The sequence below is a fragment of the Mustela putorius genome, unplaced genomic scaffold (assembly GCF_011764305.1).
Source record: "Mustela putorius furo isolate JIRA1106 unplaced genomic scaffold, ASM1176430v1.1 tig00003869_pilon_pilon_pilon, whole genome shotgun sequence".
In the NCBI taxonomy this organism is placed as follows: Eukaryota; Metazoa; Chordata; class Mammalia; order Carnivora; family Mustelidae; genus Mustela; species Mustela putorius.
The window spans coordinates 15,325,584-15,338,526 of NW_025422021.1; the positions used below are offsets into that span (position 1 = coordinate 15,325,584).

Consider the following 12,943-nt stretch of genomic DNA (forward strand, 5'->3'; position numbering starts at 1 on the left):
TTATCTTCTGTTAGGCTGATATCCGTGCTAATTTGCTTAAGGTATACTTGAATTTTAAATGGCTCCTTTTTATAATCTTTGCCCTCCTCATGTGTTTCATATGTGTTTGCATAGCCCTGACTCTGTTTGGTAGGAAAGATGTGCTTTCTAAAACATATGGCAATATTTTTAGAACCAACTTTTACCTTTATAGATGATGGCAGATCTCATGTTCAGAAAACAGGACTATGAACAAGCAGTGTTTCATTTACAGCAGCTTTTAGAACGCAAACCAGGTAAATATCCATTGATGATGTTTTTTCTAATGCAATCACTTCTTTCTCCTCTTTTTGGCTGTTATGGAAGCCTGGAAGCCTCAGTGGAGCCCGGCTGTCTGCCTGGTCCACACTTGCCCTTGAGCAGCTGGGATAGGTATGAAGAAAATGTTACCCCGTGGACTGGCTTTGCTTTAAATGATGACCACAGGCCTCCGTGGGCCCTCAGATGCGGCCGGGCCATCCCGCTATTTTTCTGTAATGATTCACTCACTCACCTACTTTTCACACTTTCTCTTCCCTCCTCAAACCTCCAGTCCACTCTGCCCGTTCCTTGTTCTCAGCTAAAAATGTTACCTCCTGTTTGAGTAGGAGAATAGGAGCAACTGGAAGAGAATGTCTCCATCCACCTGTCACCAAGTGTGCCTGCTCCCAGCGGTCCTCTTCCGCAGGTCTGCCATCCCACATGCAGCCAGACTTGTGTCTCTCTCCTGCTCCCCATGCGTTTCCCCCTCCGCACACAAACATGCTGTGGTAGCCCCTTGCTAAATGTATTAATAAGTAAAAACTAATTCTTAACTCTCCTTCCATCGACTGCTCCATTCTTCCATTTCCTTTTCTAGCAAATTGCCTCGCAGCAGTGCTGAAGCCGTTTCCAGCCGGGCTGTGTCCCCTCTGCGCGGCTCCCACCGGGAGGGAAGCTGCTTCTGCGCTGCCGGGTCCTGCCTTCATTTCTCAGCTCTCCGCCTGCTCGGCCTGTCCTCCTGCTGAGCGCAGCTTCTGCCCTCCCTCATGAAGGACTTTCTCCACTTGCCTGCTGGCGTGCTAGGCTTCCCTGGGTTTTCTTCTTTCCGCTGCCCACCCCTTTGTTTGATCCATTTCCTCTTTATGACCTGTAAATCTCAGAATATTCTAGACCTTGGCTCTTGAACGTTCTCTTTTTTTATACATTCAGCCCGCTGGGTGACTTCATCCAGGCCCGTAGCTTCACAGCCCATGTGTGTGCTGGTGTCTCACAGATGTGTGTCTCCCGTCCTGCCTCACACACACACCACCGTCTGTGCACGTTCCCATTCCACAGTCCTGGGATCTCCGGCTTCATGTGTCGGTGGAGAACGGTTGATCTTTCCCTTCAAATCTGCTCCTTCTCCCTACCTCACCCCAGTCAATAGCATCACCATTTACTCACTTAGTCAGGCCCTAATTCTTACAGTGACCCCTGGCTCATCTTACAGTGATCCCTGGCTCATCTTTCTCATCTTTCTCATCCCGCCTACCAGCTGATCCCTGTTTGCTCTACCTTCAAGGTCTCTCTGGAACCCCGTCACCTTTTACCCCTTGTGCTACTGCCAACTGGGCTCAGCCATCGTCATCCTCTGTCACGTCGATTATGACTGCTCCATTGTCATAGCACACCTTGGTTTCTGTTCCTTTCCACTAGACAGTTGAGAAATGCTTTCAGCTGAAAGGAGCGGGGACTCCCCGCCTGGAAATTCCAATGGCCTAAGTAATTATGGCTTTTTATTTCTCGCTTATGTAAAAGAAATTTAAAAGTAGGTTATGCAGGGAGTGGCATGGAGGGTCCACAGTGTCATCAGGACACCTGAGTCCTCTGCCTTTTTCGTCAGTCGTCACCAACCCAACTTCCGTTACCTCGCAGTCCAGGATGACTGCACCTCTAGCCTCAGTGTTCCAGGGTCGGGATGGGGAAGGGAGGCTGGGGCAGAGGTGGGCTGAAAGGCACACCTCCCTTGTGAGCCATCTTTTTTTTTTTTTTCCCCTTTAAAAAACTCCTTTCTAGAAGCACCTTCATGGCTCCCAAAGATGGTAGGAAATGTCATCTTTTAGCTGAACACAGTACCACAGTGGATAAAATCAGAATTCTGATAGGAGGAAAGGGATGGTAGATATTAGGTAGGCAGCAGTCCAAGCAGGTTAGTGCCCTGCTCTTCCGCCTTCCTGGGCTGTGCTTCTCCCAGACAGCCTGGTGGCAGCAGATTCCTTCTCTCAGGACATGGTGCCAGCCATGCCGCTTCCTGGGAGCGCCCTTCCACGGCCGTCCTGGATCAGCAACGCTTCTTACTGCTCTCTCCATCTTTCTATCTTGCGTTTTGTTTTTGTATCTCACCCTTGCAAAACAAAACAAAACAAAAATTACAAATCCTAGAACATACACGTCAAGTGGCCAGAGAGTTGTCTTCGTTGCTGTGCATCCGGGTTTTAGAACAGTATCTGGCTGGCTCGGGGCTCAGTGAATTTTGACTAGAAAGAAGAGTGGAAGGAGCAGAGGAAAGGGGACACAGGAAAGGAGGGTACAAACAGTCATATGTGTTACTTCTGTTTCTACCAAGGAGAGTTTGAAGTCTCAGAGGAGGCCTAAAGCTGTCATTCGGTTCTTGTAAACCCTGATGCCTTCATGGCGGGGTGATGTGGGCAGTCAGAGCTGCCTGGTCTGGGCAGCGTGGACAACAGGGCAGCTGTCTCTCAAGTAGGGCAACTCAAAGAACCAGATGTCCTCTCCCTGCTGTAGGTACTAATGCTTCTAAAAAGTTTGCATTTGAGAACAACACTTTCTGCTTATAAATAAAGTACCCCTGGCCAGGGTCAAGGCGAAAGCAAAAAGTACTATCTATCTTTGTCGTCATATCAGCATTTTTCTTTGTATTGTTTTTATTATATTTTTAAGTGTTCTCCTACCTCTGGATTGCCTCAGGCCATGCGGTTGTTTCTTGGCCTCGTTGGTCCCAGCTTCTGCTGTGTGTTAATTACGTCAACACCTTACCTCTTCTACTCTGTAGCAGTCCAAAATCCAGGCCCATCCTACTGCCTCGCTTGCCCAAAGTGGATTCTTGCTTTCCTTAAGCCTAAGTTATTTTTCTTGTGCCATTTCTCTCCTGGGTTCCAGACTTGGTTGTATCCTTTCCTGCTTCTCTGAACCACCTCTTAAAGAGCTATACATACTATTTTCATTCTGTCTCAAGCTGTTCACATATTGTAGCACTTCCCTCTGAGAATAATCCAACCTGATTTCCTTAAAAAACACACCTCTGCCCTTGCAAATATTTTTAAGGTATTGATGACACTGGAGTGTTCACATAGGAGATTTGAAGACGCCCTCACCTGCCATGTGTGTTTTGTCTCAGCCGGTAACTCAGCATCAGCATTCTTTTCAAATAAATAGTAGTCACATTGGTTTAGTCGATTGCCAACTTTGGACTGTTTATGAACAAATACAAAAGAAACTATTTATGAATTTAGTATAAGGATCTTGTACTCCAGAAATAATCAGTTATCAAATGACATACACCCACACCTCCAAATCTTTGGGTGTTTCTTTTTCCTTTTGCCTATAGTATACTTTGCCTTCTTTCTTCTTCTCCTTCTCTGTCTTTCCCAACACATAATCCAAAACCTACTTACCCTTTGCCAAAAACCTGTATCTTGCTGCCACCACCTTTCTCATAAGATGCCTCATGTGATGCTGAGTAGGGTGACCATCCACTGGCATCTGCACAAGACTGGAGGATTTCCTGGACAATGTGGGACTTTTTTTTTTTAAGATTTTATTTATTTATTTGACAGACAGAGATCACAAGTAGGTAGAGAAGCAGGCAGAGAGAGGAAGGAAAGCAAGCTCTCTGTGGAGCAGAGAGCCTGATGTGGGCTCGAGCCCAGGACCCTGGGATCATGACCTGAGCCAAAGGCAGAGGCTTTAACCCACTGAGCCACCCAGGCACCCGCAATGTGGGACTTTTAATACTAAAATAAAGACTCAACAAACTGGGATGAGTTAATCGCCCCAGTTCTGGAAACCTTATGCATACATTTATTTGTCTTCTCCATGAGACTGCAAACTCCCTGCATTGGCGATCATGTCGTGTTCATCTTACATCCCTGCCTGACATGTAGATGGTGCAGAAGAAATGTTTACTGGTTGAATGGATCAATAAATGACTCAAATACCTACTCATTTAAAAACACAAAATGTTGAGAAAATTGTTATTGTCTCTCATATTTTATGTATTCTATGCTTTATTCCCAGTAGGATTCCATTCACAGATGTGTTTTGTCAGACTTACATATCTATACTTTGTGCATGAATTATAGGACATCCTTGGCATCACATGTTACACCTTAAGTTAATGCTGTATTTTAGCTTACCTTAGAAATGTATTATCGGGGCACTTGGGTGGCTCAGTGGGTTAAGCCTCTGCCTTTGACTCAGGTCATGATCTCAGGGTCCTGGGATCCAGCCCCGCATCCTGCTCTCTGCTCAGTGGGGAGCCTGCTTCCCTTCTCTCTGCCTGCCTCTCTGCCTACCTGTGATCTCTCTCTCTCTCTCTGTGTCAAATGAATAAGTAAAATCTTAAAAAAAGAAAGAAAGAAATGTGATGTCTAGTTTAACTTAACCTAGCTAGTAGCGAATCCTTCTTATAGAAAGAATGACTCTTCTTTTAACAGGTGACACTTCTTCTCTCAAAATCTCCATCCTGGGTTTTCCCTCCCCTGCTGAACAAGTCGCATCAGTTCTGTGTGCTGAAGAGCCTGCATCACACATAGCCTGCCCTGTCCTGGCCGCCGGCCTTCTCTGGGGCCGTTTTCCCCTCTCCCCATTCACCTTCCGGCCTCTTGGCTCTGGCTCTGGCTGCTCCATAACTTCCCGGACTCTCCTATCACTTTCATAAATCAGAAGCTATTCCTTGCTTTAAAAATTTAAGACGGCTCTCCATGTTGAGTCTAAAATCATGGCATTATTTTGATAATCAGATGGTCCTAAATTATTGGTCCATTTGTATTTCTCAGCCCTCTTCGTCCAGTTTAATATCTAGGACTTAGCACTCTCCGGGCTCCACTGCTCTGTCTCTGCACACACCATCTGCCTCTTGGAATGTCTTTGTCTGGCAAGATCCTCCTCTTAGCCTTCAGGCTGCCCACAAGTCTGATTCTGTGCAAAACCTCCTGCCTCCTCTAGGCAAAGTGACGAATTCCGTGTGCTATAATTCCTTAGCACTTATTCATGGCACATCACATCACACTGTAATTATTTTGAAATCTTCTCAATGTCCATCAATAAGTATGGGCTACGTTTTTTTAGAATGTAATCCATTTCAGTTTTCAATCGATTCCTTAAGTACAGAAGTTTGCCTTCTGTCAAATTTTGTGGTTAACCAAGAGACAAGTTAATGTAATTTAAACTATCAGTGGTAATTATAATTTAAACTAATAATACATTTCAGTAATATTAGAAAGTGATAGGGCCCCCCAAGGCCTCTGTGGGTTGACTTTAAATAATATTAGCAATGTCATGCATTGCACATATTAGCAATAGCGTACAAAAAAACTTCAGCCAGAAATTTTAACCTATACATATCTGTCTAATCTAATATAGTTTCTAGTTCTGTGAGTTTATTATAGGTAGATATTCCTGGTTCCTATCAAAACTTTTGGAGTTGTAAATATTCCTAATGACCATTGTATTTTTAAAGCTCTTTCATGAGTTTATTTTATCTGGTCTCAGTGATATTTTGAGGGTCAAGATTATAATCCTGTTTTAAGAAAATAAGTAATTCTTGACTCCGAGAATTTTAATAATTTGCTTGAATTTGCACAGCTAAAAGACAAGACCAGTATTTGAATCCTCTTTTTCTGAAGCTACAGTCTTACCATGTTTCTGCTTTTTAGTGATGCCAAAAGGCAGGAAGAACAAAATCTTGAGATCCAAGATTATAGATCAAGGAAGGCAAATGATGATGAGGTCATTATAACCTGGATTATCTTGACCTCGTACAATTCAGTAGATAATTATAAAGCCTACAGAGGTTCTTTTTTTTAAATATTTTTTATTGTATAACATAACATAAAACACTTAACATAAAATTTACATTTTAGCCATTTTTTAAGTGTTCAGTTCAAGGACATTAAATACATTTAGATTATTTTGTAACCTTCACCATTATTTATCTTCAGAACTTCATCATCCCGAACTAAAATTCAGTCCCCATTAAACAGTAACTCCCCATGCTCCCCTCTCCCCATCCCCTGGCAACCACCATTCTACCTTTTTGTGAATTTGACTACTAGACATACTTTATGTAGAATGGAACAGGGGACTTGTCCTTTTGTGTCTGGCTTATTTCACTTAGTATAATGTTTTCAAGGTTCATCCGTGTTGTAGCATGTGTCAGAATTCCCTTCCTTTTTAAGGCCAAAATAATACTCCATTGTGTGCGTATATACACCACTTTTTTTTTTTTAAGATTTTATTTATTTATTTGACAGAGAGAGATCAAAAGCAGGCAGAGAGGCAGGCAGAGAGGAGGAAGCAGGCTCCCTGCTGAGCAGAGAGCCCGATGTGGGACTCGATCCCAGGACTCCGAGATCATGACCTGAGCCAAAGGCAGCGGCCCAACCCACTGAGCCACCCAGGCGCCCCTATTTTTATTTATCCATTTTTATTTATCCATTCATCTGATGATGAACATTGGAGTTGTTTCAACTTTCTGGCCGTTGTGAGTGATGGTGCCACAAACACTGGTACACAAATATTTGCTTGATTCCCCGCTTTTGGTTCTTTTGCCTATATACCCAGAAGTGGATTGCTGGATCATAATGATATTTTCTCTTAGGATATAAAATCAAAGATAAATTGCTTAAAAAGCTTTTGTTTTGGTATTTTAATTCTAACCCTATAAACAAGATCAGCATGGCTTATATAATGAGGATTTTTGCAAATCTACTACCATGAGTCCTGAAACTTGGGAGCCCAAATTACCTGCAAAGGACAACTAATGTGAGCCATCAATATAATAAACTTATGCAGCCATTTAAGTATGTTTTTAAAGACCATTTATTGGCATTTGGGAAATGTTTACTGTACCAATGTTAGGCCAAAATTAAAACCCCAGGTGTGACTACAACTTTGTACATATGTAAACAAAGAAATAAGTTTTTAAATATCAATAGGATGGTTTTCACTCATAAATATATGAAGGAACTGTACCAAAATATGGTAATCTTTAGCTGGTGCGAATAGGAGTGATTGTTTTTCCCCTTCTTTATACTTTTCTTTTTCTGTCTTTTTCCCAAATTTTCTCAAGTGTCTGCATTATTTTTACAATCTATTACATTTTTCTCAAAACTTAGTATTTCAATTGTGCAAAAGAACTAAACAGAATTGGGAGAAGTCTTTCTAGGAACCTGCCAGGAAATTATACACCAAAGAACTAAATTAATTATTTTTTTTAGAAGAAGATAAAATAGGATTAAAGTACTCAGACTGATTTATTACAGTTATATTATGGTAAGCTAGCATCTAGTACATTAGTCACATATGCATATTAAGGAAAGTTTGAAGTAAACTTTCCAATTGCCCACCCCAAACATTATAAAGAAAAGGTACTGTTCTCATCCTCTTCCTAGCTGTAGTGAATAAGGAAGTCACAGATAGACTCACCTGTGCAATCTCCTCAATCCTCCTGAATTTTACAGGTGGAGTTTAGATGACCAATGCAGAGACTGTTTCTAGGTTTTGTTCCCAGGAACAGTTGATAATTAAATTACAACAAATGTACATGTTTATAGATTGGCTTGTATTTTATAGATAAGCTTCTCTCATTGTCCAAACTAACCAAACCCTTATCTAATTGCTCATAAAGTCTCTTTAGGGATTTATAACCCTTAAGGCATTCCTTTTGATTGTATTTAAATTCTCCTTCATTTGACATAAACTATCCTTTAATGAAGTAGGATTATAACTGTCAAACAAGAAATATAAAATACTGTCTATATCTGAAATATTCTTTGTTTCTAGATAATTATATGACATTATCTCGTTTAATTGATTTCTTGAGAAGATGTGGAAAACTTGAGGATGTTCCAAGATTTTTCTTAATGGCTGAAAAACGTAACTCCAGAGCAAAATTGGAGCCAGGATTTCAATACTGTAAAGGACTCTATCTTTGGTAAATCTATTGGTGAACAAATCCTACATAATAGTTTGTTTTTGCTCATTGTGAATGAAGTAGAATAAGCTTTCTTTTGTCTTAAGATAGATCTACATTTTAAAATATATTAATTTTATTTAGAAAGAGATTATAAATGACTCAACAGTTAAAATAAGTGATTTTTTTTTTAAACTCCTAACAAGGTATACTGGAGAACCAAATGATGCTCTTCGACATTTTAATAAAGCTCGGAAAGACAGTGACTGGGGCCAAAATGCCCTCTATAACATGATAGAAATCTGTCTGAATCCAGATAATGAAACTGTTGGAGGCGAAGTATTTGAAAATCTGGATGCAGACCTGGGGTGAGTTACCGTTTGACAAATTATCCCTTTTCTGAAAACATTTATTCGGGACAGACAAGGATACCTTGTAAAAGAGGGCTCAATTCTAGGACAGCGCTAATGAAAGGTCAGATGAAAAAATCATAACTAGAACAGCTGTTCTCTGAAACAAGCAGGACATGCTTTTAGGAGGTTTCCGAAATCAGAATAAGCATGTTACAAAGATGCTCCCCTAGTTACTCTGTTGAGAACAGGATGAATTGTAGAATGTGATTACGTTAGCAAAGCTGTCCTCAAAATAGTAGTAACCCCTTTGCAAATGGTAGTTCTGTGCCATACCCTGTGCTTCATACTTGGTATGCATTGTCTTATTTTCTCCCTGCAACAATGTTATGAACTACGCTCAGAGTTAACCTGTCTAATATAGTAGTACAGGGCGGGGCAACACGTGGACTGAGTTCTCTGTGGCCGCAAACCCCCTCCTGGAGCCCCTGTAGTGCACTGTGAGTAATTGCTGTCACTGCTGTCATCCCATGTTTGTTGCTGTTCCCAGAATTGGGCAAAGCATGTTAGGGAGTGTGTAAAGATGTAAATGTATGAGGTGTGTAAGGAAGTTTCTGCCTTCAGGAGCATCTGATTTACGTGGGAGGCCAGACAGTATCTGAAACCAGTCTCTGACAAAACAGAAATGGGTGAAATGGATATTAAGTGTTATAAGAATTCATAGAAACCCAAGCAGTGCAAAGCAGTTGAGGGATGGTGAACAGGGGACTGAGAAAAAATTAGAACCAGACAGCTGAGAGGTTTTAATGACAGATTTGAAGCCGTGGATTATAGAGACCATTTGTTTACGTTTGTGTTAGAAAGGCTAAGGTACTGTACTGTTGTGCAACTGCAGACTATCTTCCTGGAAATCTCTAGCAAATAGTTGAAAATACAAAACAAGAACAAAACAAGAGGGAGGTCATAGCTGCAGATACAGGTCTGGGAGACAGATGCTCAGAGTAGGTCGTTGGAACCCAGTGAGTGGCCCCTTTGCAAATAGAATGCAGGGACAGAAGTTTGAGAACTGAAGTTTGGGCAGGCTGACATTTAAGGGGATTGAAGGGGAAGGGAGGCCAGAAACGGGCAATCATTGTAGTAGGAAGAGACCCAGCACTATGCAATGTTACAGAAGGCACAGGAGGGGAACTCTGAAGCAGGTAGCTAAAGATGCGAAATGTTCTAGAGAAGATAAAGGCTAAAGCCTGAGGAAAAGACCAATGGCTTTAGTGATTGGGCTTTGAGAATATAGTTTCCTTTTATTAATTGGTTTAAAAAAATAATTGATACTACATATTCAAATTTTTATTGTTCTTGAAATTTACAACCTTTTCATAGGTATGTAGTTTCTTTCTTTCTTTCTTTCTTTCTTTTTTTTTTTTAAGATGCTATTTATTTGAGAGAACACAAGCACGAGCAGGGTGGGGGAAGGGGCAGAGGGAGAAGCGGGCTCCCTGCTGCGTGAGGAGTAGAGGATCTCAGTGGGATCCAGACCTGAGCTGAAGGCAGATGCCTAACCTAACCACCTGAGCCACCCAGGCGCCCCAGATATGAAGCTGCTTTTCTGAGAGTCGAATAGGGAGCTAAAAATACTGCAGTGCTTGGCACATAGTAGGTGCTTCAGCAAGCTCAGTCACTTTTTACTCCCTCCTTTCTTTCCTTCCATTTTCTGAGTATATCTACCACTTGATAATTATATGATTCCACTTATCATAAATTCTTATTTCATATTAGCAGAAATGAACACACTCATCCATGTAGATACTGTCCAGTTTTTTTCTTCAGTCTAAAGTGGATAAATGTTTAATAGTGCTTTATTAAAGGTATACTCATTTTGTTTAAATGTAATGCATTATAACTTTGGTTCACTTTGTATCAGAAGAGAATGAGTGACATTCTGCAAAAGGATTACTTCAAATTAGCGACAGAAAAGAAACCAGTGTGCCCTAGGGCTCATTCTAATCTCAGGGAATTTTATTTTATGAGTAATAGACATAAGAGATTTATTTTTAATTGTACACAGTAATTCAACTGAGAAGCAAGAGTCTGTGCAGTTAGCAGTGAGAACAGCAGAAAAACTCCTAAAAGAACTAAAACCCCAGACCATTCAGGGTCACGTCCAGCTTCGCATCATGGAAAACTATTGCCTGGTCGCTACCAAACAGAAGTCTAACGTTGAGCAAGCCTTGAATACCTTCACCGAAATAGCAACATCTGAGGTCAGTAGATTTCGTTTTTCAGCTTTATATTCTCTTTCCTTGACAGTATAGAAATATGTATTTCGGTTAGCTATGTATTCTCTGAAGAATGACCGAATTCCAAGTAAAAATTGCCTCTATAGCTTGGCATAATTCCACATAATGTACCTTCATTTCTAGAAGATACTATGTTGTTGCTGTTTTGACATGTTGCTGATATGTTTTCTCTATTAGAATGGTAAATTGTAGAGAAAGGCAATTCTTCAAATGGGCATAAGTTAATTCTCAAAGGAATGGCCTTATTGTCTGGAGAATTTCTGTGTTGTTTCACTTAAGTGACTAAGTGAAAATAAACACCTGGGTGCCTTGATAGCTCACCTTTTCACTTCGCCAAACTTGAAATGTTTCCAGCTCTAAGGCTACATGGGATCAGTACTGACAGCTTATAATTCAGGCAGGGGAATAATGGTGGTGTTTTTTAGCAACACTGAAATAACCCCCTGCAGTTATAATAGTAATAACAATAATAACAATTAGAGGAAAGGCTTTCTTCTCTTTCCAGCTCACTCAGATCCACCTTCTCACTCTCTGGGCACTCTGTTTCCTTCCCTCACAAGATGCTGTATTTCTTTTTTTTTTTTTTTTTTTTTAAGATTTATTTATTTATTTATTTGAGAGAGAGACAGTGAGAGAGAACATGAGAGGCGAGAAGGTCAGAGGGAGAAGCAGACTCCCCATGGAGCTGGGAGCCCGATGCGGGACTCGATCCCGGGACTCCGGGACCGTGACCTGAGCCGAAGGCAGTTGCTCAACCAACTGAGCCACGCAGGCGCCCAAGATGCTGTATTTCTTCAAGTGCTTGGTATTAAGGAAGGGACTCTAGATGCCCACTCCGTGAGCAGTGGGGGATAACTAGTTCTAAGCGTACTCTCTGGATTTCGTGTTCTTCCACTCATCAGTGTTGTACGCCCCTGAAAACTCATAATGTGTGTCTCTCAGAGGGTTTGCAGAACTTTGCTGTGTTTCCTCGTGGTTCAGTGTTCACGGCAGTAACAGGAAGCTACTGAAAACTCCCTGCAGAGCCCCTTCCTGCTGCCTCCTAGGACCCGGGAGAGCTCTGGGAGACCTGTAGCTCCTGTTTCCGTTTGGAAACACGTATCCTGGATGGCGTTTTATGACCACTGTAAGCCACCTTGGAACTAAACAGTAGGGTTGCTCCTGCAGCAGCGACATCCTAGAGCAGGGCTTTCTGTTGCCCTGAAGTAATGCTCTCAGGGGGTGGCCACAGGGATGACAGTGGCTGACAAACTGAGACCCGAAGTAGGAGAGAGAGTTTAAAGTGCAAGGTTTGAGAGAATACCAAAAGCCCTGAGTAACACTGAGGCTGTTTCCTAGAAATACCATTTTTTTGTGTTGGTGAGACTGCATTATTTTTACCATTTGTACATACGTGATTAGTAATACGCTATCCTCAAGTCTGTCTGCTGACCGCACCAGCCAAAGACTGATGCATGAACTGAAGTTTCAGAAACAGTGAGTTTTATCTTGCATTTTTTCCCTTTTAACTCATAATCTAAATGTATTAAATATAATGAATATTCATTAAGCAGCCAGTGGATGCTAAGGACAGTGGGAATTGCGAAGATAAACCAAGACAGTATCTTCCGTCAAGTTTATCACAGTCCAGGGAAAATGAAGCAAAGCATACTGACTGCATACAAACCCAAATCCATTACATTCTGTTCTAGAGCTGCAGGTAAAAATGCTGTAGGAAAATAAAATAATGAAAATTATTTTCATCAAGCTCTAATATTAGGAGAGTGGGGAAGGCCTTTTTGTGGACAGGTTTTTTGATTTAAGAAGAACTATGATAAATTGCATTTTCACAGGCAGAGGCAGAGAAGATACATTCTGGAGGCAGGGGGAAAATATGAGCAAAGCCAAGGAGGCAGGGAAGCATCCTGTATATTCACAACACTATGTGGTGTTCAGACTGAAAAGAGTTACATGACAGGAAGTCAGGGGAGGAAGCAGTACAAGATTAGTTAAACCCGTGCAAAGGGTTTCCACCTGCTTTCATCCTGTCACCTTGAACCATTGTTGTATAACAGGCGTTGTATAACATGGCCTTATTGTCCTCAGTGGTCTAAACTCGTTGCAGC

General features: G+C 41.5%; 1 protein-coding gene across 1 annotated transcript in view; it reads left to right on the top strand.

Moving 5' to 3' along the window:
* Positions 1–12,943, top strand: part of TTC21B (tetratricopeptide repeat domain 21B) — a 78,034-nt gene that overhangs the window by 50,424 nt on the left and 14,667 nt on the right. Inside the window, exons 22-25 of the mRNA XM_004743993.3 lie at positions 194–275; positions 8,065–8,215; positions 8,401–8,562; positions 10,607–10,802. Coding sequence (XP_004744050.1) covers positions 194–275; positions 8,065–8,215; positions 8,401–8,562; positions 10,607–10,802 — 591 coding nt within the window. The remainder of the gene's footprint in view (positions 1–193; positions 276–8,064; positions 8,216–8,400; positions 8,563–10,606; positions 10,803–12,943) is intronic.